The sequence below is a fragment of the Symphalangus syndactylus genome, chromosome 1 (assembly GCF_028878055.3).
Source record: "Symphalangus syndactylus isolate Jambi chromosome 1, NHGRI_mSymSyn1-v2.1_pri, whole genome shotgun sequence".
In the NCBI taxonomy this organism is placed as follows: Eukaryota; Metazoa; Chordata; class Mammalia; order Primates; family Hylobatidae; genus Symphalangus; species Symphalangus syndactylus.
The window spans coordinates 103,662,481-103,689,666 of record NC_072423.2 but is presented as its reverse complement, the minus strand read 5'-3'; the positions used below and the strand labels follow the sequence as shown (position 1 = coordinate 103,689,666).

The 27,186-nt window shown below is 39.8% G+C and overlaps 1 protein-coding gene across 5 annotated transcripts; it reads right to left on the bottom strand.

Annotated features, from left to right (window-relative positions):
* Positions 1-3,757: 3,757 nt before the first annotated feature.
* HESX1 (HESX homeobox 1) lies at positions 3,758-27,175 on the bottom strand. Of its 5 annotated transcripts, none has more exons than XM_055273434.2 (6): positions 26,331-27,175; positions 25,820-25,902; positions 5,601-5,867; positions 4,603-4,802; positions 4,241-4,342; positions 3,758-4,145 (listed from the first exon to the last, which is right to left on the bottom strand). In XM_055273434.2, exons 3-6 carry the CDS (start codon positions 5,809-5,811, stop codon positions 4,047-4,049), a joined length of 612 nt encoding a protein of 203 aa, XP_055129409.1. In that variant the 5' UTR covers positions 5,812-5,867; positions 25,820-25,902; positions 26,331-27,175; the 3' UTR covers positions 3,758-4,046. The 5 variants fall into 5 exon arrangements, with proteins under 5 accessions (XP_055129409.1, XP_063501681.1, XP_055129419.1 ...); XM_063645611.1 differs by having other exon boundaries at positions 25,820-25,861; XM_055273444.2 differs by having other exon boundaries at positions 26,998-27,175.
* Between the last annotated feature and the right edge of the window lie 11 nt (positions 27,176-27,186).

Here is a 27,186-nt window from a genome sequence, read left to right as displayed (position 1 = left end):
TATCTGATGCTAGGTTTTCTTATTTGTAAAGTGGATTGCCTATATTCACTTTGCAGAGTGACTGTGAAAATTAAATGGGAATATTCATGTGAAGAACCATATTGCATAGCTCATGGTGGACACTTAGTCCATTTGGGCTTCTATAACAAAAATGCCACAGACTGGGCAGCTTATACACAACAGAAATTTATTTCTCACAATTCTGGAGCCTGTGAAATCCAAGATTAAAGCATGGGCAGAAGAAGTGAGTCTAATGGGGTGTAGAGTGTTGACAGCCACCAGGAGCTGCCTTGTGCTGTGGACTGATGTTCCAATAGGAGTCAGGACAGTCAAAATGACCATGAAAGGTAGCCAAAGACTAACTTTGGAGGGGGTTTTATTCCTATGGGGCTCAGTGAAATGGAGATAGCAAGTCACCCTTTGTCAGAATGTGAGTTGAGTTCCATATTGAGAAAATGGAGCAGTTCCCAGCTCTCTGCTGGGAGGAACAAGAGGGAGGAACAAGGCCCAGGTTGATGCTGTGTGCTGGGTTCGGTAATGGGAGATTTATGCCATTCGTGTGATGTGTGACAAGATGCAGGAGGTGAAAGCGGTATGAACACTGATTAACTCAAAAGTTGACCACCAGCACACACAGCCATTGTTTCCAGCAGCACTCTTTAGTGATGGGCTTTGTCTGGCTGGCTTCACAAAAGACAAATGCCATTACAGGAGACCAAATAACCTTATTTAGGCGGTTGTCAGATAATAGAGACGCTCCAGGTATTAGCCTGACTGCATTAGTTTGATTTGTTACTACTGTTCACCTTGTCTTGAGCATTAATGGAGACAAAGGCCTAGAATTACCAGGAACAGAGATAAGCTGTGGATTAGAGCCTACGTGTTTTGAGGGAAAGATAATTCTATCTCGGGTTTTCCTTTCCATTTTCATTTTGCTTGATTTTTCCCGAGTCCAATTTTCCCCCTGAATATCATTATATTCTCTCCAAATTTCTAGCAATTGTAATTCCAAAAATGTTACTGATTCATTATTTCTTTTAACAAGATCAGCCTTTATCTTTAGATTTTTAAAAAATATTTCAGAGAAAATACACTAGCAATCTTTTATGTTATCCTGCTTCTTGAGTATTCTTATATATTATGAACGTGCTTCACAAAAGTTATAATAGAACTTATATTGTTATTAGTATCAAAAAATATAAAAAAAGATAGGCATATTACATTTATAGTTATTTATTTAATATTATAAATTATTGTTTTAATTTTTCTGACTTATAAATGTTTCAGTTATAAATATATCATTTCTATTATAAATGATTTCAGTTATACATATGTAGCTTCAGTTATAAATATATAACTTCAGTTGTAAACACAATTTATTTCAATTATAAATAAAATTGAATTTTAGGGCCACATAAATCAGTTATATAAAATTGTCATTGGAAAATACCGAGATAATGATGGTCTAGGGTTATTATGTTTCTCTCCTCACCAGACTTTTTAGAGGTATGACCAGTTTTTATAATTAAAAAAAAACTTAAGTGCATTATTAGTTGTCAATCGATATCTGTGATGGTGTTTCATTTTTTTCTAGATTCTATCATTTTACACAGAATCTTTACATTCCTCAGGGATTTGGGAATTAGGTTTAATTGTAGAAATTCTAGATAAACTATGATTACTCTTTGAAAAATCTCAATTTATGAAAAGCACTACTTCAAAAATACTTTAATATTAATATTAATAATGTGGAATAGTTTCTTATTGTGTATAAGACTTGAAATCTTATCCTAAACCAAACAGACATTCGGGAGACAGAGCTATAATTCTGACGTGGCAGGATGTCAGAGAGATGCAAAACAGAATGTCAAGTGTGATCACATTTTAAAAAATAACAGCAAAAACAACAAATATGTGTGTATGTATATATATATATAAAGATGTTTTTGTGATACACAAAAAGATCTATAAAGATGTTTAATGATGGTTATCTCTGAAGGATGAGATTCAAGGGGGATTTTACCCTATTTCTATACTGCTTATATTGTTTGCAGAATATAGAATGACAATAAATTTGGAATTAAAATAAAAGCTTACCCATCATGTGACACATTCCCCTCCAACCCACTCCCCCAGAGCCTACTCCTGGTAACTTCCAGTCTTTCAATTTAACATAATTTCATAATAACCTAATGGAGAACAAAGAAAACTCTTTGTGGATAAATTTGAACTAATACATTTCATAAATAGTGCTTCCAATTTTTATATGAATGGAAGCAGCTCTTTATATTGGAAAAAGTGGCCCAGTCTTTTTTGGAAAACATGTAATGCCTATGTTCTTCCTAACTACCCTGTTGCCCTTCTTTTCCTCCTCCCTCTCCATCTCAGCAACAGTGGAATAGAATAAGCACTGACCAGTTGCTTATAGAATATTACTGACCAATTGTTGGGACACATAACTCTCTACCTCAAATGTGCTCTCAGTAAATAATTTTAAAAAGCTCCAAAATCTGAATCATGCTGCTTTTCCTTAGAAATAATATGCAAACTCCCTCTAGTCTTTTATATATAAAAAATAGTGATTATAGATTCAATAATTCAATGAGAACCTTCCACCTGGATCATCACTGGGACATCACAAAGGACAGAGGACAGAAAGAAAAGAGAAGTAAGGGAGAATTCAAATCAAATGGACAAAGCTGAAATTTGGCTTCCAGTGGACAAAGTCATAGTTTTAGGCTGACATTTCAAAAAACAAAAACCAAAACAAAAAAAACCCCACCCACTTAAGTCTTCCATTAACTAGAAAACAAATGCCCAGATTTCCAGCCGAGAGGGCTCCCTTCTTGTTATATATCTTATCCTATTCCCATATTTTTTTGGGGGGCAGGGACGGAGTCTCGCTCTGTCGCCCAGGCTGGAGTGCAGCGGCGCGATCTCGGCTCACGGCAAGCTCCGCCTCCCGGGTTCACGCCATTCTCCTGCCTCAGCCTCCGGAGTAGCTGGGACTACAGGCACCCGCCACCGCGCCCAGCTAATGTTTTGTATTTTTTTAGTAGAGACGGGGTTTCACCGTGGTCTCGATCTCCTGACCTCGTGATCTGCCCGCCTCAGCCTCCCAAAGTGCTGGGATTACAGGCGTGAGCCACCGCGCCCGGCCCCCCATCTTTAATTGGCAGGTAAAATGGGAAAATTGGAAATGAAAACACATAGTTGATTATCTCCAGCGACTATGTCAGAGCACTTACAAAAGGTGGGTCAGTTATCCTACCTTCTCAGTCAACTTAATATTGCAGTTGATTAGAAATCATTAAACTGGATATAAGCTAGATGATCACTATCACTAATGAATGAAAGTACAAAATTAAACTAGAAAACTATTTAAAATTTTGCATTTATTTGCTGCTTACTTCTTTTGTGCAATTCAGTACCAATGGTATAAATATGATAGCTGATGCTTATATATTTCTACTTTGGCATAATGACTTTGCTTGGAAAAAAAACTTGAAACTAACATGCTGTAAGAATTTGTTTTGATAAATGGTGAGAAATTCTCACTGCTTTATGCTATAAATCAAGAGAAGTTGAAGATTCATGAATAAATCATAATCTATAATATAGTGAAGCATAATTATGTTTCAAAATGTGCATGGAGGAAACTAATGGAAACAACTCACACTTTTGTTCTTCAGATTATTTTACTTGAAATACTTTATAATTAGAATCCAGCTTGTGGAATCACTTAGTCATGAGTCTATTGATTTTAACAAACTAATTTATTAGATTAATTTGGCTCACTTAAAAATAGCAACCTTTTCTGAAAATGTTTATTAAAATATATAGAAAAGGTCTTTACTATAACTAAAAGTGCCCAAATATAATATGTACCATGCTATAATAGTAATTATTTACAATATATTTTCAGAAAAAATGACAATATTCAGATTAAATGCAGGAAAGAAAACATCACATTTTAACACTTAATATTTCCACTGATTCTTCACGCTCTGCAATTAGAAGATAATTTCACTTGTTTAGTTTTCTATCTATTCCAGGAGATTTGTGTTGAAATTTTTTTTCGCCATTAGAAACTGTGATTCTCTATGGGACCTTTTCAGTTTTGCACGCCGATTTTGAAACCAAATCTAAAGTTAAGGAAAAATAAAATAGGTCTCAGAAACATTATTTTATTATTCTTAACATTTCAACATCATGAATAACAACTAAATTTGAAAATTACCTGGATTCTGTCTTCCTCTAGATTCAATTTTCGAGCTAAGTCTTCTCTAATATCAATACCAGGATAGCAGTTTACTCTAAAGACATTTTCTAACACTTCAATCTAAGAAAAAAAAATGTTGATATTCAGTATGTCACCAAAAATAAGCTTTAATTTCTAGAGTAAAATTACTACATTTAAATCTTGGCAATTAATCTGGATGCCTTTTTAAAAATGATTACCTGGAAATTGTTAAAATATGATAGTCTATTGTTTCATTAATAAGGCTTCTAAACTGAGATACCAAAGTGAGTGGGCTTTTGCTCAACTTGGTGTCAATTAAAGCCTTTATATTATCATTATTGGGTGAAAACACTTCCCACCTGGTTTTGAGTAAAAGCAGTTCTTGGTCTTCGGCCTCTATACCAACTCAACTCTCTTTTCAAAGACAGTCTTTCTGAGGCTGAAAAGTAATTTTCATATTTCGAAGCTCTTTCTTCTGGCATTGGGTGATCCACCATACTAGGGAATGAAATCCCACTGGGAGGATTTGGGACATGTAGACATAAGTTACCATCTTTCCCTAAAAACAGAAAAATAAGCCCTATCTTAGATCGTCAATCTTATGTTCCACAAAGTTCTATAGAGGTAGTTTCAGGAACTCATCTTTCATTTCCTAGTGGAATTCTGGGGTTCACAAGAGAATTGCCCCCCATTAACCAAAAACCAATCAAAAATGAAGATCCTGTCTTGGCAATCCTGCCTCTTTGGTCTCTGAATGTTGTTTATTTTTCAGTGAAAAGAGATTTCAAATATCTGATGTGTCAAACAGGGAGAGATCTTCTGAAGTAAATGCAGGTTCTTGGTATTTCCTGTGAGTGAACTTATCCACTTTGCTCAATCCAAAGCTGATATTCTTTTCATTTCCCATAGGACTCAGCTGTAGGCATTAAAAGTCCTAGACTCTGGCTGGGCATGGTGGGTCATGCCTGTAATCCTAACACTTTGGGAGGCTGAGGCAGGCGGATCACCTGAGGTCAGGAGTTCGAGACTAGCCTGACCAACAGGGTGAAACCCCCCCCCCTCTAATAAAAATACAAAAATTAGCAGGCCATGGTGGTGCATGCCTGTAATCCCAGCTACTCGAGAGGCTGAGGCAGGAGAATCGTTTGAACCCAGGAGGCGGAGGCTGCAGTGAGCCAAGATCATGCCATTGCACTCCAGTCTTGGCAATAAGACCAACACTCCGTCTCAGAAAAAAAAAAAATAATAATAATAAATTAAAGTCCTAAACTCTAGCTCTATGTAGTATGAAATAAAGGGCAAATTAAACACTGTAAATGAAATAACAAAGAATTGAAACAATTAAGCTGCGGCATACCTGAGGAGCTGCAGGTGTCTGCCCAGGGCCTGTGGGGTTTCATTAATGGAACACAGTCTTTCTTCTGGTCCAGTCCTAAGATTCTCTCAATTGAAAAGGAGCAAGTTGAGGGTTTGCTTTCCCCAAGCTGAGCGCCTTCCTGAAGGCTGGGAGACATCCTCTCGTGGTCTGCACAGAGCAACAGCTCTGGCCTCTGCTGGCTCTGCCCCATGTGTATAGGGCTGGGATCTTCCTGCAGTTCACCTTATAGCTCCGCTGACAAGGGGGCTGGATTTAGAACGTCACTAATTAAAATCCTGTCTTAGAAAGTTTTAGCATGTCAATGAACACTTGCCCAGCCAGCAGCTTAAGGAGTTAATTGTTTATTTGTTTGCAAGTAATTAGCAACTAATGGCTACACCAGGGGGGCCACCTACAGGGACAAAAAGTGTTATCTCTCCTAAGCAGAACACAGACTTAACTTTCTCTAAAGAAGTGATGCACAAATGTGGCACTTATCTTTTATTTGAAATCATTAATGTATAAAATCAAGCTTTTTATTCTGAAGTTTATACTTTCATGGGCTCCAGTTACCTAAACATACAGGCAAGATACGAGAGCAGTCGAGTAATAAATAATCTAATTTAAGTGAATTTTCTTCCAAGGAAATGGGAAAAAATAATAATCTCTTAATGCTATTACGGTAATTCTGATGAAAATGCCTGTTTTTCATATGCATATGTAATAGGGAATGTTGTCAATGAAAACACAATAGTATTTGGAGTGCAGCATAGTGGAAAAGGTTGGCAATGTTATTAACATGGAGTGTAATTGTCTTCCAAGTGCCTGGATTAATTCATAGGAACAGTTGCACCAAGTATTTTAAATAATTAATGGGCTAATTCCTTTCCTTCCTCTTTTCTTTTAAATGAGAGAGATACATGTCTATATAAAGGTTCATATGTAATCACCTCCAAGCAACTTAGAAGCATGACTACTTAAAGTGAATGATTTCTCTGTCACGGTTATTTTAAAGAAAAGAATATAGTTTGCTTTCTAAAGAAAAATTTCCCTCTGTTGATTTTTTGAGGGATGGGCAGAGGATGGAGTCTTTCAAGATGGTAAGGCTTATGAAAATAACCAAGAACAGAATGTTTTAATTTCATAATCCTAAGAAAACTTGAAATTAAAAGAAAAGTATAACTGCTGATTGGGAAGATTTTGAACTGGCTGTTCCCCCCACAAAGGTATACTTGTAGTTCTTGTACTCTGCTCCTCCTCTTCTTCCAGTACCTTCCTGAAGATAAATTTAAGTGCTTAGCTTTATTCATTATTTAAACAACTGCTGGCCTTTCCTTCAGGGAAGGGAAAAACGGTCTCCACTCATAGAGGAAATAGCCTCTATAGGATGGAGCTCATCTTCATCAGCTTTTATCCTATTATGATCTCACAAATATTGAGCTAAATTCCTCCTGATGAAAGCTCTCGGGTAAATAAAGGATCTCACATGCAAAACATCAACAGGCATATGGATTTATAAATATACGTGTAAAACCATTCTGCGGATGAATAAACCGGTGAACATTTACACCTCATGGAGATTTTGTATATAGTGCTGAGATGTAGATTGTGCAAAGGTGGGGGGTATCTTAATCTGGGATGACTAGGAGGAAGCGAGAGAATACAGGACCTTCTCAGCTTTCTTTCTCTCCTTTGAGACATTCATTATTTCCTTCCACAATTGGTTGAGCACCTTCTCAGAACCAGAAAAAAACAAAATACTATCCTTGCCTTCATAGAGCTCACAGTGGTGCAGGGTGGGGGGCAGGAAACAAATAATAATTATAGGTAAATTATCTAGTATGTTAGCCAGGGTAAGAATGGGAAAAGGAAACAGGTGAGCCAGGTAAGATGAATTAGTGCAGGAGGTGGAAGGGTAGATGTCAGTGCAGGCCTCACTGAGCCCCTGAGCCCCGCAGATGAGTGCCTCAGAGGCACAAGGCAAAAGGATGCCACAGCAAATGCCAGAGCAACTCCAGTTTTCAACTTCTTCTTTATTAACAAAGATGCTCCAATATTTTTATTCGGCTCAAGTTGATTTTCTTTGGATTTACATATATATATTATATATATATTTATATATATTATATATATTTATATATATATTTTTATATATTATATATATATTTATATATTATATATATTTATATATATTATATATATTTTTATATATTATATATATTTTTATATATTATATATATTTTTATATATTATATATTTTTATATATATTATATATAATATATATTTTTACATATATTATATATATTTATATATATTATATATATTTTTATATATATTATATATATTTTTATATATATTATATATTTTTATATATATTATATATATTTTTATATATATTATATATATTTTTATATATATTATATATATTTTTATATATATTATATATATTTTTATATATATTATATATATTTTTATATATATTATATATATATTTTTATATATATATATTTTTATATATATTATATATATATTTTTATATATATATATTTTTATATATATTATATATATATTTTTATATATATATATTTTTTGAGACAGAGTCTTGCTCTGTTGCCCAGGCTGGAGTGCAGTGGCACGATCTCGGCTCACTGCAAGCTCCGCCTCCCGGGTTCACGCCATTCTCCTGCCTCAGCCTCCCGAGTAGCTGGGACTACAGGTGCCTGCCACCACGCCCGGCTAATTTTTTTGTATTTTTAGTAGAGACGGGGTTTCACTGTGTTAGCCAGGATGGTCTCGATATCCTGACCTTGTGATCCACCTGCCTTGGCCTCCCAAAGTGCTGGGATTACAGGCTTGAGCCACCACACCTGGCTGGATTTACATAAATCATTTTATATCTGGATGAGTAGATGAAAATAAAAGGCAGGAAAAATTATCTAAAAATGTGAGGGAAGCATTTTCTCATATACTTACTCAACAGATTTTTGTTTGTTTGTTTGTTTGTTGGTTTGTTTGAGACGGAATCTCACTGTTACCCAGGCTGGAGTGCAGTGGTGCAATCTCGGCTCACTGCAACCTCCACCTCCTGGGTTCAAGCAATTCTCCTGCCTTAGCCTCCTGAGTAGCTGGGATTACATGTGTGCACCACCAAACCTGGCTAATTTTTGTATTTTTAGTAGAGATGGGGGTTTCACTATGTTGGCCAGGCTGGTCTCAAACTCCTGACCTCAAGTGACCCGCCCACCTCGGCCTCCCAAAGTGCTGGGATTACAAGCATGAGCCACGGCACCTAGCCCAAGCACTGTTTTGAATGCTAGGGAGTGAACAGAACACAAAAAAAATCCTATAGCGAGGAAACAGACAATAAACATAAGAAACCTATATTTTGTAATATGGCCAAAAGTGGTTAAGTGCTGTGGAATAGAAATGGGAACAGGGCAAGGGATGTCAGGAGTGCTGGAAGAGAGGTTGCAGGTTAAAAGGGGAGAAAGGTAAGCCTCATTGAGAAGATGATATTTGAGCAAATACTTAAAAGAGATAAATGGGTAAGCTGTGGGGAATCATAGGGGAGGAACACTACAGATGGTGACAACAGCCAGTGTAAATGCCTTGAGGGAGGATTGTGCCAGATATTTTCAGGAAGAGGAGGAAGAGTCCAGTGTGGCTGGAACAGAGTGAACATGGGAGGGAGGAGTAGAAGGTGAGATCAAGTAAATAAGGAAGACTGGCAGGTCATGTAGGGTCCTGCAGGCCATTGTAAAGACTGACTTTTCTTGAGATGGGGAGTTGTTTGGGGTCTCACTATGTTGCCCAGGCTGATCTTGAACTCCTGGCCCCAAGTGATCCTCTGCCCTCGGCCTCCCAAAGTGCTGGGATTACAGGCGTGAGCCACTGCGCCTGGCCGATACTCAGTATCTTTCAACACTTACTTTGATATGAGAAAGAAAAGTCTGACATATTGACATTAGAGAGAAGAGATTTTAGGAATAAAATTGGACAGTCTATATTTCAAATATCCATACATACAAGATGAAGTAAAAACTGAGAGGTTTATGTTTTTTCTTGTTTTAGGAACATGTAAATCTATTCATGTTTTGATAAATATTTATTTTTAAATTGTGTATTTCAATTAATATCCAAATCATTAACATCAGGAAAAATGTACTAGGTCTGAGGTGTTTTGGCAGAGATTTCTGTAAACCAGCCATACAATTATTATGCTGTGAGCGTAATAAGAAATGGAAATAAGCAAAGCTCCAGTGAACCTTGCCCCTTCCTTACTTTTGCATAGGAATTGCACTGATTTCACACTTTCAGTATTTTTAATGTTAAGATGTGTTTTCTAAAATATAAGTTTATTTTTTACTGCAATGCCTTCAGTGTTTCCTAGAACAATGCCCAAGTAGATATTCAATAAAATTTGTTGAATAAGTGAATTAAATGGATGGATGGACAGATGGGACTAGCAAGATGTGACATCTGAGGCCGGGCGCGGTGGTTCACGCTTGTAATCCCAGCACTTTGGGAGGCCGAGGCGGGCAGATCACGAGGTCAGGAGATCGAGACCACGGTGAAACTCCGTCTCTACTAAAACTACAAAAAATTAGCCGGGCGTGGTGGCGGGCGCCTGTAGTCCCAGCTACTCGGAGAGGCTGAGGCAGGAGAATGGCGTGAACCCGGGAGGCGGAGCTTGCAGTGAGCCGAGATTGCGCCACTGCACTCCAGCCTGGGCGACAGAGCAAGACTCCGTCTCAAAAAAAAAAAAAGATGTGACATTTGAAACCTGACATGCAACTTAAATACTGTACTAGTATTGTTTAAGTTTACTTGAACAGGGTTTAACTATTGTTTTTTAATATGTAAAGTAATCCCAGTTTTCTGTTAACTACATGTGTATCACTCCAGGGCAATCTACAAAAGAGAAGACATTATGGTATTCTGTAACTAAAATTTAATAAAAATTGAGATAGGGCATTCATTTAAAAATCTGAGTTTAGGCCGGGCGTGGTGCCTCATGCCTATAATCCCAGCACTTTGGGAGGCTGAGGCGGGCGGATCGCCTGAGGTCGGGAGTTTGAGACCAGCCTGACCAATATGGAGAAACCCCGTCTCTACTAAAAATACAAAATTAGCTGGGCATGGTGGCATATGCCTGTAATCCCAGCTACTAGGGAGGTTGAGGCAGGAGAATCGCTTGAATCCGGGAGATGGAGGTTGTGGTGAGCCGAGATCGTGCCATTGCACTCCAGCCTGGGCAACAAGAGTGAAACTCCATCTCAAAAAAAAAAAAAAAAAAAAAAAAATCTGAGTTTAGGCCAGGTGCCATGGCTCATGCCTATAATCCAAGCACTTTGGTAAGCCGAGGTGGGAGAATTGCTTAAACTCAGGAGTTCAAGACCTGCCTGGGCAACACAGTGGGACCTCTTCTCTTCAAAAATTGAAACACCTTTAGCCGGGCGTGGTAGCATGCGCCTGTGATCCCAGCTACTCAGGAGGCTGAGGTGGGAGGATCACTTGAGCGTAGGAGGTTGAGGCTGCAATGAACTGTGATCATGCCACTGCACTCCAGTCTGGGTGACAGAGAGAGACCTTGTCAAAAAAAAAAAAAAAAAAAAAAGAAAAGCCAGGCATGGTGGCTCATGCCTGTAATCCCAGCACTTTGGGAGGCCAAGGCAGGTGGATCACAAGACGTCAGGAGTTCAAGACCAGCCTGGCCAACATGGTGAAACCCCGTCTCTACTAAAAATACAAAAATTAGCCAGACATGGTGGCGAGCGCCTATAATCCTAGCCACTGGGGAGGATGAGGTAGGAGAATTGCTTGAACCCAGGAGGTAGACGTTGCAGTGAGGTGAGATCGTGCCACTGCACTCCAGCTTGGACGACAGAGTGAGACGCCATCTCAAAAAAAAAAAAAAAAAAAAAATCCAAGTTTAAAATCTAAAAATCTCGAGTCATGTTGAACAATTCATATTTGTGGCACTCTGTGGTTTCTATGGCAGACCTTGTCTGCCATTGTTACTAGAGACACACAGGAGCTTTCCCAGTGATTACGAGGTTCAGGAGAGCAAGGTCTGTTTCATATAGTCTTCGATCTCCCCTGCACCCAGCACAGTGCCTGTCACATAGGAAATGTTAAGTAAGTTTTTTTAGTACATTCGGTTTATAACAATTAAAAAGCATTTCAGCCTTTGCCCTTCTCAAGTCTCAAAAAAGTATTATATTTTTCATTTTCAAACCAGTTAAAATTGTTTACAGTATAATGTCTTGTACATATCAAGCCCTTGATTTAAAAAATTTGATATAAAGTCAACCAAAAGACAAATGCATTTTTATTTTTAACAGATTCATTCTATAGGCCAGGCATGGTGGCTCACACCTATAATCCCAGCACTTTGGGAGGCCGAGGTGGGTGGATCACGAGGTCAAGAGATCGAGACCATCCTGGCCAACATGGTGAAACCCCGTCTCTACTAAAAATACAAAAATTAGCTGGGTGTGGTGGCACGTGCCTGTAGTCCCAACCACTTGGGAGGCTGAGGCAGGAGAATCCCTTGAATCAGGGAGGCAGAGGTTGTAGTGGGCCGAGATCACGCCACTGCACTCCAGCCCGGGGACAGAGCAAGACTCTGTCTCAAAAAAAAAAAAAAAAAGATTCATTCCATGCTGATCCAAGTAGCAAAGAGAAAAAACGTAAATTTTAAAAAAGATTCATTCTATACAACAGTGCATGCAGTAAAATATGATAGTCTCCTTTACTTTTACCCCATCTTACCTCCCCAGCTTACTGGCTATCACCACTAACGATGTAGCGTTTCTCCTGCCTGTCTTTCAAAATATTTTGACTTAAATAGGAGGATGCACACATGCACATATATATTTTTATTATACTTTAAGTTCTAGAGTACATGTGCACAACATGCAAGTTTGTTACATAGGTATACATGTGCCATGTTGGTTTGCTGCACCCATCAACTCATCATTTACATTAGGTATTTCTCCTAATGCTATCCCTCCCCCAGCCCCTCACCTCCGACAGGCCCTGATGTGTGATGTTCCCCGCCCTGGCACACATGCACATGGGGTCAAATGTGTACTGTTCTGTAATGTGGTCCACTCTCCCATAGTGTGACACACACACACACACACACACCACAAACATGTATAGCTCTGCCTCTCCCTTCAACACCTGCTTGGCACTACAAGTGGATGAACCATAATTTATCAACCTATACGCCTGACAATGAGGCATATAGGTTGTCTCCAATTTTTTACTATACCATTTTGGCAATGAACATCCTCTACATACATGTTAGCACACATGCAGGGGTGCATGGACATGCATGGAAATCCATGGAAAACTGTCTTTGGAAAGCATATTATTTTTTGGTGGATGCTGCCATATTTCCTTCTAAGAAATCTTTACCAGTGAACACTTCCATCCAGTCGAACCCTTGTTCTTATGTCCTGCCTGGATTGACAGTGGGAACAAGAAAACTCAGGGCTGAGCTAAATTAGACTCAGGTTTTTCTCAGACTCAACATTCAAAGATAAAATGGTTTAGGATTTAAGGCTCCAAAGGGCTCAGGCCTAAACTTTAGTGCTATTTAATCTAATCGCTGTAGATTAAATGGGAGTTGTCAGTTAACCCAAGAAACTGATAGTTATTTGTAATATTGTTCCTGGGGGATAAATGTTACGGTTTTAAACAACTTTAACTTTCCGGCCGGGCGTGGTGGCTCACGCCTGTAATCCCAGCACTTTGGGAGGCCGAGGCAGGCAGATCACGAGGTCAGGAGTTCAAGACCATCCTGGCCAACATGGTGAAACACTGTCTCTACTAAAAATACAAAACTTAGCTGCGGTGGCAGGCATCTGTAATCCCAGGTACTCAGGAGGCTGAGTCAGGAGAATTGCTTGAACCCAGGAGGCGGAGGTTGCAGTGAGCCGAGATTGTGCCACTGCACTCCAGCTTGGGCAACAGAGCAAGACTCCATCTCAAATAAATGAATAAATAAATAAACTTTTCAATCATAACAAACATTTGTTAAACTCCAACATATATCAGGGAGTGCACTAGGACTCAGAGCATAGAGATGAAATCATTTCTGCCTTCAAGAAACTCATAAGAGGATAGTAATTAATGTTGATTTTATTAGGTATGATAATGTGATTATGGTTACCTAATATGCCCCTTTAAAAGATACTCAAGTATTTACAGGTGACATTTCATGATATCTGGGTTTTGCTTTCAAATATTTTAGGAAAACAGAAAGAAAACCAAGAAAGAGATAATTGAGGCAGCTATTGCAAAATGTTGACATGTTGAATTAGAGACCAGTGTATGTGGATTCATTATTCTCTCTACTTTTGTAAATATAAATAGTAACATTCTCTTTAGTCTTCTAGGAACACCAGTATGTACATACACAATTACAATATAATAAAATAAAGATACAGGCACAAGTGACTATGGGAATAGAAAATGGCCCAAATCTACTTGGGTGAGATTGAATAGAACCGAGGAAGGGTTAAGAACCGAACTCTGATGTCAGATTATCTGGGTCTAAATTCCAGCTCTTCTTAGCTATGTGACTTTGAGCATATAACTTAGCCTTTTTGAGCCTGTTTCTTCTGCAATAAAATGGGGATTATTATAGTGCCTAATTAAGGATCCAATATATTAATATCTGCAAAGCTCTTGGAATAGAGCCTGACACATAGTAGACATTACATAAACTGCTTACCATTACTTACTTATTGCTGTTATCAATGTTATTATAAGGGCTTTTCAGAGATATGTTGAGGCAGAGATGTTTCAAGAAAAGGTCAGAGAAAAGCAACATAACATAAGGCCTGCCAGAGACAGGGGTGTGTGTGTGCTTGTCTGTTGAGGGGAGGAGGAGGAAGTTAATGTGATTCCAATATTTCTAGCTTAGATGACCAGATGAATGATGGTATCATTAACTAAGAAGGGAATATAGATGAAGGAGGGTTTATCAATCAAAATAAAATACAAATTTTATTTCTAATTATATACACAAATGGGCAAGTATTTAGCAAACTGAATTACTTCAGAATTAAGACAAAGTTCCCAGAATGAGATGGTAAAACTCTAGTGAAAATTGACAGAATGTGATAAATGATAAAGATCTAAAAATATTTTACGGAATAACTTTATCTAGAATAGTAAATATTATTGTCATATATCTCACATATATAACCTAAATAAGTGAGTTCATTTTAGTACTAGAAGACTGCAAATAACAGTTCAGAAATCTAGCAACTCAGATATTAGAAATACTTTAAAATAAATATATATTTCTAAAAGGTTGTAATCAAATAAGGCAGCTATCATGGTTACCAATGGATTCTTCTAGGGAGGTATGAGAATTATCATTAGTGTCTAGGTTCTCATAAAAGTAGGGATAGAAAAGAGCAAAGATGAACTTTGGAATATTTTACTTTGAGTGTCCAGAGGTCTTATCACTTTCCAGGACCCAAAGTTTCTTCTTTTCTATAGCCAAGACACCTATTTAATAATCTCTCTTTAAAAACAGAAAAATGTTGGCCGGTTGTGGTGGCTCACACCTGTAATCTCAGCACTTTCGGAGGCTGAGGCAGGCGGATCACCTGAGGTCAGCAGTTCGAGACCAGCCTGGCCAACATGGTGAAACCTTGTCTCTACTAAAAATACAAAAATTAGCCAGGTGTGGTGGCGGGCGCCTATAATCCCAGCTACTCGGGAGGCTGAGGCAGGAGAATCGCTTGAACCCAGGAAGCAGAGGTTGCAGTGAGCTAAGGTTGTGCCATTGCACTCCAGCCTGGGTGATACAGTGAGACTCCATCTCAAAAAACAAACAAACAAAAAAACCACAGAAAAAGGTTAAGGCAAAAATAAACAATTTAGCAATGTATCACGTTCAATTGTCTATTCATGATTATAGCTATGTACCTGGTTTTAATTTGTAATGGTTTTGCTTTAATTTTGAAACAATCTCAAACTTACTTAAAAGTTGCAAGTACAGTACAAAAACCTTTCTCTCCAACCGTTTGAGTAGTTGCTGACATGATGCCCCATCAACCCTGAATAGTGTTTTTCCTGCAAACAAGGATTTCCTCCTATATAATCACAATCAAACCATCAAAATCAATAAAGTAACATTGGTTATATCACTACCATGCAATCATCAAACCCCATTCAAGTTTCATTCATTGCCCCAAATAACTTCCTTCACAGTAAAATAATCCAGTTCAGAATCACGCATTGTCTTCAATTGTGTCTCTTAAGTCTCATTCAATCAGCAACAGATCCTCAGTATTTTCTTGACCTTCATGACCTCGACACTTTTTAAAGATTACAGTCAGCTACTTTGTAGAATGTCCTTCATTTAAGGTTATCTGGGCTGGGCACATTGGCTCACACCTGTAATGCCAGCACTTTGGGAGGCTGGAGGCTGAGGCAGGCAGATCACTTGAGCCCAGCAGTTAGAGATCAGCCTGGTAAGGGAGGCCTCATCTCTACAAAAGCCACAAAAAATTAGCCAGGCATGGTGGTGTGCATCTGTAGTCCCAGATACCTAGGAGGCTGAGGTGAGAGGATCACCTCAGCCCAGGAGGTCGAGGCTGCAGTGAGCTATATTGTGCCACTGCACTCCAGGCTAGGTGAGAGTGAGACTCTGTCTCAAAAATAAAAAATAAAGTTATAGCTGATGTTTCCTCGTGACTAGGTTCAGGTTAAGCATCTTCGGTAGGAATGTCACAGAAGTAATGCTGTGTTCTCATTATTTCCAATCAGGTAGCACATGATTTTGATATGTCTCATTACTGGTGATATTTAATTTTGATTAAGATGGTGTCTGCCAGGTTTCTCCACTGTAAAGTTACTCTTTTCCCCTTTATAATATAGTATTTTGTGTGGAGGAGGTACTTTAACCCTATGTAAATATTGTTTCTCATCAAATTTTTGAATTATTTATATCATTTATTTATATCAGTATGGACTCACAGTTTCCCATTTTAATAGGCTATAATCTCATTATTTATTATGATGTTCAAATTTCCCCAGATTTGGCCAATGGGAGTCCCCTTCAAGTCTGACATCATTTTTTTTTTTTTTTTTTTTTTTTTTGAGACGGAGTCTCGCTCTGCTGACATCATTTTTGAACACTTTCTACTTTCTGGCACAACAAGATGTCCCAGGTACATCTTGTGCTTTTCTTGTTCCAGGGACCTAGGATTAGCCATTCCTCCAAGGAGCCCTCCAAGCTTCTTTTTAGTGGAGAATGGTGTTTAGAGGGCAAAATCTGGGCTGTATGTGTATTCATTGCCACTGGGGCATCTCTGCTCCCAGGACCTCTCAGTGGAAGAGCTACAAAACACATGCATGTGATACATATACACGTTTATATCTACATTTAGAAGTGCTAGGTGCTTCCCCAAAAAGCCCTTCTCTTCCTACTTGGGCTCTGACACCCCAGACCTAGCCATGCTCCACGTGAATGCTGTTTTCACCTTGCTCGAGGTATAAGGCTCTGAGACCCTGCACCAGGCTTCCCTCCTTTATGGGTACTTCCCTCACCCCTTGGGTTCTGAAATCCTGCACCAAACTCCCACTCCACACAAAAGTCCTCCTCATCACGCTTGGGCTCCAAATTGCACTCTCATGCAGGTGCCCTCTTCACCCCACTTTTGTTCCAACATCCTGCCACCAAACACCCTCTTTACCATTTTTGTGCTCTGACAACCCCCTCCACAGATGCCTCCTCACCTTGCACAGGCTCTGAAACCTCACACCAGGCCACTCCTCTGTGGGGATGTCTCCTCACACAGCTTGGACTCCAACACCCTGTTCTGGGCCCCCGTGGCTTCTCCACTTTGTATCTACTCCTACTTTACCTGGCCGCACCTAATGGCTTTAAGGCTGCATTAGTATTCAGAAAGGGAAGAGAAAAAACTATAAACCCATTTGTATTTATTTTTTAGCTTTTATTTTTGGTTCAGGGGTACACATGTAGGTTTGTTACATAGTTAAACCTGTGTCATGGGGGTTTCTTGTACAGATCATTTCATCTCCCAGGTACTAAGCCTAGTACCCAATAGTTATTTTTTTCTGATCCTCCTCCTCTTTCTAACCTCCACCCTCAAGCAGGCCCCAGTGTCTGTTGTTGCCTCTTCGTGTCTATGTAGTTTCATCATTTAGCTCCCATTTTTAAGTGAGAACATGTGGTATTTGGTTTTCTGTTCCTGCCTTAGTTTGCTAATGATGATGGCCTACAGCTCTATCCATGTTTGGAAAGGACATGATCTCATTCCTTTTTTTTTTTTTTTAGATGGAGTCTCAGTCTTTTGCCCAGGCTGGAGTGCAGTAGTGTGATCTCAGCTCACTGCAACCTCCACCTCCCGGGTTCAAGTGATTGTCCTGCCTCAGCCTCCCAAGTAGCTGGGATGACAGGCACCCGCCACCACACCCGGCTAATTTTTGTATTTTTAGTTGAGACGGGTTTTGCCATGTTGGCCAGGCTGGTCTTGAACTCCTGACCTCAGGTGATCCGCCTGCCTTGGCCTCCCAAAGTGCTGGGATTACAAACATGAGCCACCATGCCCAGCCAATCTTACTCTTTTTTTATGGCTGCATAGTATTCTGTGGTATATATGTACCAAATTTTCTTTATCCAGTCTACCATTGATGGGCATTTAGGTTGATTCCATGTCTTTGCTATTGTGAATAGTGCTGCAATGACCATTCACATGCATGTACCTTTATGGTAGAATGATTTATATTCCTCTGGGTTTGTACCCAGTAATATGATTGCTGGGTTGAATAGTAGTTCTGTTTTTAGCTCTTTGAGGAATTATCACACTGCTTTCCACAATGGCTGAACTAATTTACATTCCCACCAATAGTGTATAAGTGTTTCCTTTTCTCTGCAATCTCACCAGCACCTGTTAGCTTTTTACTTTTTAATAGTAGCCATTCTGACTGTTGTTCCTCTCTTTGTGTCTATGTATTCTCATCATTTAGCTCCCATTTGTAAGTGAGAATATGTAGTATTTGGTTTTCTGTTCCTGCATTAGTTTGCTAATGATGATGGCCTATAGCTCCCTACAGATGGTATCTCATTGTGGTTTTTATTTGCATTTCTCTAATGATCAATGATATTGGGCTATTTTTCATATGCTTGTAGGCCACATATATGACGTCTTCTGAAAAGTGTCTGTTCGTGTCCTTTGCCCACTTTTTTTTTTTGAGACGGAGTCTTGCTCTGTCGCCCAGGCTGGAGTGCAGTGGCATGGTCTCGGCTCACTGCAAGCTCTGCCTCCCAGATTCATGCCATTCTCCTGCCTCAGCCTCCTGAGTAGCTGGGACTACAGGCGCCCACGACCACACCTGGCTAATTTTTTGTATTTTTAGTAGAGACGGGGTTTCGCCGTGTTAGCCAGGATGGTCTCGATCTCCTGACCTCGTGATCCACACGCCTCGGCCTCCCAGAGTGCTGGGATTACAGGCGTGAGCCACTGCGCCTGGCCTCCTTTGTCCACTTTTTAATGGGGTTGTTTTTTCCTTGTAAATTGTTTAAGTTTCTTATAGATGCTGAATATTAGACCTTTGTCAGATGCATAGTTTCCAAAAATTTTCTCCCATTCTGTAGGTTGTCTGTTTACTCTGTTGATAGTTTCTTTTGCTGTGCAGAAGCTCTTAAGTTTAATGAGATCCCATTTGTCAATTTTTGCTTTTGTTGCAATTGCTTTTGGCATTTTCATCATGAAATCTTTGCCTAATCCTATGTCCAGAACGGTATTGTCCAGGTTTTCTTCCAGGGTTTTTGTAATTTTGGGTTTTACATTTAAGTCTTCAATCCATCTTTAATTGATTTTTGTATATGGCGTAAAAAAGGGGTCCAGTTTCAATCTTTGACATATGGCTTGCCAGATAGCCCAGCACCATTTATTAAACAGGGAGTCCTTTCCCTATTGCTCGTTTTTGTCAGCTTTGTTGAAGATCAGATGGTTGCAGGTGTCCAGCCTTATGTTTGCGCTCTCTACTCTGTTCCATTGGTCTATGTACCTATTTTTATACCAATACCATGCTGTTTTGGTTACTGTAGCCCTGTAGTAGAGCATGAAGTCGTTTTTTATGACTTTTTTAAAGCATTGTCTTAAGACATTGCTTTTGGTCCTGTTTATAGTGAGTGTGATTTAGCTAAACCACTAATGTAGTCTTTTTCCCTTTAAATCAAAGGATCTCGTAAATGATTGAGTTTACTTAAGACAAAGTTAATTTGCCATTTATTTATTTATTTATTTATTTATTTATTTATTTATTTATTTCTGAGACAGAGTCTCACTCTGTTGCCCAGGATGGAGTGCAGCGGTGCGATCTTGGCTCACCGCAACCTCTGCCTCCCAGGCTCAAGTGATTCTCCTGCCTCAGCCTCCCAAGTAGCTGGGATTACAGGCGTGCACCACTACTGCCCATCTAATTTTTGTATTTTTAGTGGAGACAGGGTTTCATCATATTGGCCAGGCTAGTCTTGAACTCCTGACCTCTAATGATCCACCCACCTCGGCCTCCCAAAGTGCTGGGATTACAGGCACGAGCCACCATGCCTGGCCACCCATAATTTATTATATAGTATATCACCAATTCTCCAGTTTCCCCAACATTTGTTTCAAATCGCTGCCTTTATTAAAGGTGTTTTTGTCCAAAATTAGGGTAAGAGCCAAAGTCCTCATAGTGGGCACAAGGCTTTGCCTGACGTGGCCTCCTCTCTCTTCCTTTACACCTCAGGCTTTCCCCTGGCTTGCTCTTCTCCTGTCATCTTGGGCTCTGTGCAATTCTTGAACCAGGCCAGGCCACTCTTACCTTAGGGGTGACGGCTTCTGCCCTGGTGGTCTCTCTTTCTGGAATGTTTGCTCCCTAGATATCCCCATGGCTCATTCCAGCCACTCCAAGTTTTTGTTCAGATGTTACTTTCTCAATGAAGCCCATTCTGAAGAACCTGTTTAAAATTGCAGCTGCCCCGGCTCTGTTTTCCCTACTCTATTTTTTTTTTTTTTTTTGAGTCAAGGTGTTGCTCTGTCACCCATGCTGGAGTGCAGCCTCTACTCCATGGCTCAATGCAGCCTCCAACTCTCCAGTTCAAGCAATCCTCCCACCTCAGCCTCCCACGTAGCTAGGACTATAGGTACACACCACCATACCCAGCCAATTAAAAAATTTTTTTTGTTAAGATGGGTTCTTGTCATGTTGCTCAGGCTGGTCTTGAACTCCTGGGCTCAAGCCATCCTCCCACCTCAGCCTCCCAAAGTGCTGGGACTACAAGCATGAGCTGTTGTGCCTGGCCTTCCCTACTCTATTTTCTATATAGCACTTATGACATTCTAACATACTATTCTTTATTTTACTATATAAGATAAGGTTTGCCCAGTCTGGAGTACAGGGGTGCAATCATAGCTCACTACAGCCTTGTAGCTGTAATATGCTATACTTCTTATTTATCTATTTATTTATTTGAGATGGAGTCGTGCTCTGTCACCCAGGCTGGAGTGCAGTGGCACAATCTCGGCTCACTGCAAACTCTGCCTCCCGGGTTCAAGCGATTCTCCTGCCTCAGCCTCCCGGGCAGCTGGGACTACAGTCGCGCGCCACCATGCCCAGCTAATTTTTGTATTTTTAGTAGAGGTAGGGTTTCACCATATTGGCAAGGCTGGTCTCGAACTCCTGACCTCGTGATCCATCCGCCTCGGCCTCCCAAAGTGCTGGGATTACAGGCATGAGCCACTGCTCCCGGCCAATATGCTATACTTCTAATACTACTTACCACGTTTATTTTTTATTGTCTTTCTCCCCACCATATCTACTAACCTGTAGCTCCACAATGACAGATATTTTTGTTTTGTTCATTGTTTAATAAATATTTGTTGAATGAAGACAGCTGTTCCCTGAGGTAGTCTGAATCCTAAATAATTGGCGCCATCTAGTGTTCTTGGAAGCATGTGTGAATTATTCCTGAGAATCTTATTTGTATTAGCCATTGGATAAATAGTACTGGTATAATCAATTCTGCTACTCTGTTTTTTCACTGCCCTCTATGGCTCTGAAAATATTAAAATGTTTTCTATGATTAAACAGGCACAGGACATATTAATTTCCCTAAAAGCATTTTTTTTGAGACAGGGTCTCGCTATCACCAGGCTGGAGTACAGAGGCAAGATCATGGCTCACTTCAGCCTTGACCTCCTGGGCTTAAGCAGCCCTCCCACCTCAGCCTCCCGAGTAACTGGGACTACGGGTATGTGCCACCACACCTGGCTAATTTTTAAATTTTTTGTAAAGACACTGTCTCGCTATGTTGCCCAGGTTAGTCTCAAATTCCTGGGCTCAAGCGATCCTCCCGCCTCAGCCTCCCAAAATTTTGGGATTACAGGTGTGAACCACTGCCCCCAGCCTATAAGCAATTTTTTCCCCAATGATTTGACTGTTCTTTCCAGAATTCCCATGTGGGGTAAGTGTCATGAAAGTCTTCTTTTAACTTGGGGGTACCTCTACCCACTCACCACCCGCCAAACAAACAAAAAAACAAAAAACAAAACAAAACAAAACAGAAACTCTTAAAAACCTCAAAATATGGCAATAATCATAATGGCAATAATCTTGGCTATTTTGGTAATTGTTTTGGTACACTTTGCCTCCAGAATTTCAAAGTACATATTTATTGATTTTGAAATTTTGGTTTTGGCCTCAAAAGCCCCCAAATCAAAGTGATAAACCATTAGCGAGAGTAACTAATGTTATTTAAAATAGCATCAGAATTCTCTAAGGTAATGGGCCCAATCTTCTGATTTAAAAAATATTGTTTTTTAAAAAAATATGATAGAGACAAAAAACTTCCTTAAACGTATTAAAATATTTTAATATTTAATAGTTGATAATGAAAAAGATAATTTTTACTGAATGCTTATTGTGCTAGGAGCTACTCTAAAAGCTCATTAATCATCTTAACAACCCTATTAATGTAAGTTCTCTAGTATTAAGCTCCATTTTTCAGATGACAGAATGGAGAAACAGAGAAGTTAAATAACCTTACTTAAGTCACAGAGCTACTAAACAGTGGAGCCAGAATTTAAATCACAGCCCAAGCTCATGAGCTCATAACCATGTTCTCATCTACCTCCCCACAGAAGGGCTATGATGCTATTTTGTGTTAAAGTTCTTGGCCTTGTCAAACAAATTAATTAACGTGTTCTTCTAAAAAGGAATCAAGGCAACCATAGATAAACAAAAGCATATACAATTTTCCTAGAAGTTTTTTTTTTTTTTTCTTTTTACCGTCAAGAAAGTTGAAGCTGCAGAATTGTCCCGCATTCTAAGGATGCTGTGGCAATGAGTAAAAGTGACATCAAGGTCAAGGTCAAAGGCAGAAGCTAGTTTGCAGTGGCACAATGAAGAACCAGTTGGTCCTTACTGCCCTCCCACCTCTTTTTGCAACCCATTCCTCAGAACTTTTTGTTCTACCCTCCAATTGTCCAAAGCTTCCCCCTACTCTGCTACTGGCGCTAATGTTTTAAAATAGATTAAATGAGTCAAGTTCCCAAATTATCTATTTTCTTGAAATCTGCTATTTCCTGAATCTGCTTTATCTCAGCTGGTATTAAGAAAATAATTGAATTATCTGTTAAAGTTAGTCCTACTAAGGAGTGATTTACTAGGTAACAACCAGAATTTTTTTGCATTATACATTATACTCTTTAAAAGGAGTATGAATTTCCCAGAATTTTAGATTGATGGAGTCTTTCAGAGGATATTTGTGAGTAGGTGGTTTCCAGGCTCGTTAGCCTGGAAATCATGTCCCTCTCCCCATCCTCAGCTGGAATCTAGGATTCCTTTTCCAAATGTTTGCTTGACTCTTTATTTTTTGTTAATTTTTTTTTTAAATTTAGACTAAGTCTCGCTTTGTCACCCAGGTTGGAGTGCGGTGGTGTGATTTCGGCTCACTGCAACCTCTGCCTCCCAAGTTCAAGCGATTCTCCTGCCTCAGCCTCCCAAGTAGCTGAGATAACAGGAAACTGCCACCACATCCAGCTAATTTTTGTAGAGACGGGGTTTCACTATGTTGCCCAGCCTGGTCTTGAACTCTTGACCTCAGGTGATCCACCCGCCTCGGCCTCCCGAAGTGCTGGGATTACAGGCATGAGCCACCGCACCAGGCCTATTTTTTTCAATTTTAATTTAATTTAATTTTTTTTTTTTGTAGAGATGGTGTCTCTGTGTTGCCCAGGCTAGTCTCAAAACTCCAGAGCTTAAGCAGTCCTCCCACCTTGACCTCCCAAAGTGCTAGGATTACAAGCATGAGCTACTGTGCCCACCTGACTCTTTAAAAAAAATTTTTTAAATACAAAGTGATTTAGGAAAGGGAAATGATCATTCTCCATCTTGGATAGAGTTTTTCCTCATGTGGTTGGTGGATTACCCACTTCAGACTTAACTGGAGAGATTCCCAGCCCTGACTCTGACCTACTACACCAAAATCTTCCAGCAGGGCTCAGGAATCTGTATTCTAACAACCTTCCCAGATGATTTTTATGTGTGCATTAAGTTTGGAAACCACTGACCTAAAGGGATAGTTTTTAAAAGTAAAGTACCAGCATCACTTGGGTTATTGGATTCTTTCCTATTACAGATCACAGACCAGAACTTCAAGGAGTATCACGTAAAAACCTAATTATAAGACCACATATAATTTTAGGAGACTAATAATTAACAACTCTATTTACAAGACTGTATGTCCTTTTGTTGTAAATTATACGTGTGAAATGTCTCAAGGTATACATGTGAAACATCTCAAAGAAATCTTTAGTGGATGTTGTTTAATCCTGACTTGCTTTCCATAAAATTAACCAGTTGCCCAAAGTTTTTACTCTACTACCCACACATGAGTCTCCAGTAACCCCTAAGGCATTCTCTGAACAAGCCTCATTTCCTCTATAAAAGAAAACTGGCTTAAAATGAACTGAGTTTGGTTAACTGCACAAAACTTAGGCTGATTAAACCTAAACTGGTTATCAAAAAGGACTATGAATTTTGCAGCTTTGGAGATGTTTTAACGTAGGAAATACAACCACATTTTTGGATGAGCAGGGTATACAGCGGCCTAAAGCTAGAGAATCCAAATGGAAGGTTAAAACTGGATTCTAGTACAAATAGGTTAAAACTAGATTTGACTAAACCTACCTCTCCATCCAATTGAATGTGAATCTGTTTTTGTTTTATTTTTTCATTTTTATTTATTTTTTGTTTTTGAGACAGAGTCTTGCTCTGTTGCCCAGGCTGGAGTGCAGTCTCGGCTCGCTGCAACCTCCATCTCCCAGGTTCAAGCGATTCTCTTGCCTCAGCCTCCCAAAGAGATGGAACTACAGGCGTGTGCCACCACACCCAGCTAATTTTTGTATTTTTGGTAGAGACGGGGTTTCACCAGGTTGGCCAGGATGGTCTCCATCTCTTGACCTCTTGATCTGCCTGCCTCAGCCTCCCGAAGTGCTGGGATTACAGGCGTGAGCCCCACCGCGCCCAGCCTGTTTTATTTTTTAACCAGCTGAGTCCGGCAAGAATTCCTTGACATTCTACGATAATGTAATGGCCTCTTGAGAGTCCTTTACAGAAACACAGTTTAGATGTACATAACATACTAAGAAGGAAACCATTTAACTTGACAATACCACACCCAGATAATTCAGATACCTAATCGAATTTTTCATCGGAATTATTTGGTTTGGCCAAGGTAATGGGGTAACAAATACTTTTCTTTTCTTTTCTTTTTTTTGAGACAGAGTCTCACTCTGTCGCCCAGGCCGGAGTGCAGTGGCATGATCTCAGCTCACTGCACCTGGGCCTCCCGGCTTCAATTGAGTCTCCTGCCTCAGCCGCCTGAGTAGCTGGGACTACAGGCATGCCACCATGCCGGCTAATTTTTGTATTGTTAGTAGAGACTGGGTTTCGCCATGTTGGGCAGGCTGGTCTTGAACTCCTTACCTCAGGTGATCCGCCTGCCACAGCCTCCCAAATTGCTGGAATTACAGGCGTGAGCCACAGCGCCTGGTCTTTTTTTTTTTTTCTTATACATTGTTTACACTCCTCACTCCTAATTCTTAACAGTTGTCATAACCTTCCTTCTCCTTCATTTAAAATCTAACTCAGTTCAATCAGGAAGGTCACTTACCTCGAAAGTCTTCCTTCTTTAGAGCTGGGGGTGCATGGTGTTCTTGTTGGCAGAGCAGAAATGAGATATCAAGGAAAAAGAACCTGTAACACAACTGGGAACCCTTAACTCATTGTAAGAACTGCCTCCAAATCAACTTCCTCAAGAACTAAAGAATTCTTTGAGAGAGAGAGACTGGCTGATAAACAATCTAAGGGGAAAACTTTTAAAGATTGTAACACTAAAAATAATTCCGTAAAACTACAATTCAAGTCTACCCAACAAAACTTTAAAAATATAATTTTATCTTTCCTTCAAGAGATCATGGGAAAATCTACTATTCTCGTTTAAAATATATAACTTCTATTTGTTACTATATTCGGATTTGTGCTACTACTATTCTGGATTTGTTCCCATGTATCTGTGGAACCAGGCAGCTAATAATCTTTACTCAGCATCTCTGGTATTTCTTGAATGAAAATGGAATGGATTGGTGGAATTAATGGCTAGATGTTTAGAAGACCCTAGTTACCTTGTTATTTTCTCTGTATAATGATGAAAGCCTACAACTATACAGAGACATAAATGAGCCAGGGTGACAGGTTGGGAAAGATGAAGAGGGAAGAGGAATGGATGGGCTTGTAGCCCTCATCTGGTCAAATTCCCAGCTTTGAGCTTCACTTTATTGTAAAATTAGAGGCTAAAACTATTTAAAGCTTCCAAACTTTTTGATGAAACAGAAACGCCAATTAGTTACTAACATAATTAATCAGTGTATCCTGATTTTTAAAAGATATTTTCCTTTGTGATTTAAAAAGAAACATGGGAGTTGGAGTTGCAGCGTCAGTCCTGAAGGACTGACCTCGGGAGGCCAGGTAGGAACTGATAAACTGGCAACAAAATCACATGTTTTCAGCTGAATATACTGATATTCAAGCGTCCAGAAAAACAATTTCGAGCCTACGTTCACAAGTTTGCCAGAAAGTCCTATTATTGACACAGCTGCGGATCTCAGACATCTGAGTTAGTCAGCACCATTCTGCTGGAGAGGATTAAGCCTGGATGCTTCGAGCGGAGTTGGGAACGTTATCATCTGAGGAAACTAAAAGGCGCCAGCAGTAGGGCTTTTTCCAAGGTCTCTGACAAAATATGTTGCGGGAAAAGTCAACCCGCCCCAAATTCCCCCGTGTGGCCCTAACTCGAGGCTCCGGCTCCTCGCGCCGGCAAGCTGAGGAAGAGACGGTCCCCTGCGATTTAGATACAAACGCGGGCGTGCAAGGAAGGCCATCCCAGGGCAGACGCTGCCACCTCCGCCGCTTCCGACGCCCGCGCTCGCGGGAGAGCCTAGCGCCCCACGGGAACCTCCCGACCACCGCCGCAGCGCGGAT

Coding starts and splice junctions, on each gene's coding strand:
- HESX1 (XM_055273434.2), bottom strand. CDS start 5,811: ATGGGGCAGAGCCAGCAGAGGCCAGAGCTGTTGCTCTGTGCAGACCAC. Junction 4,343..4,602: donor CTGCTTTTACTCAAAACCAG/GTGGGAAGTGTT, acceptor TTTTTTTCTTAG/ATTGAAGTGTTAGAAAATGT. Junction 4,146..4,240: donor TAGAGGAAGACAGAATCCAG/GTAATTTTCAAA, acceptor CCTTAACTTTAG/ATTTGGTTTCAAAATCGGCG.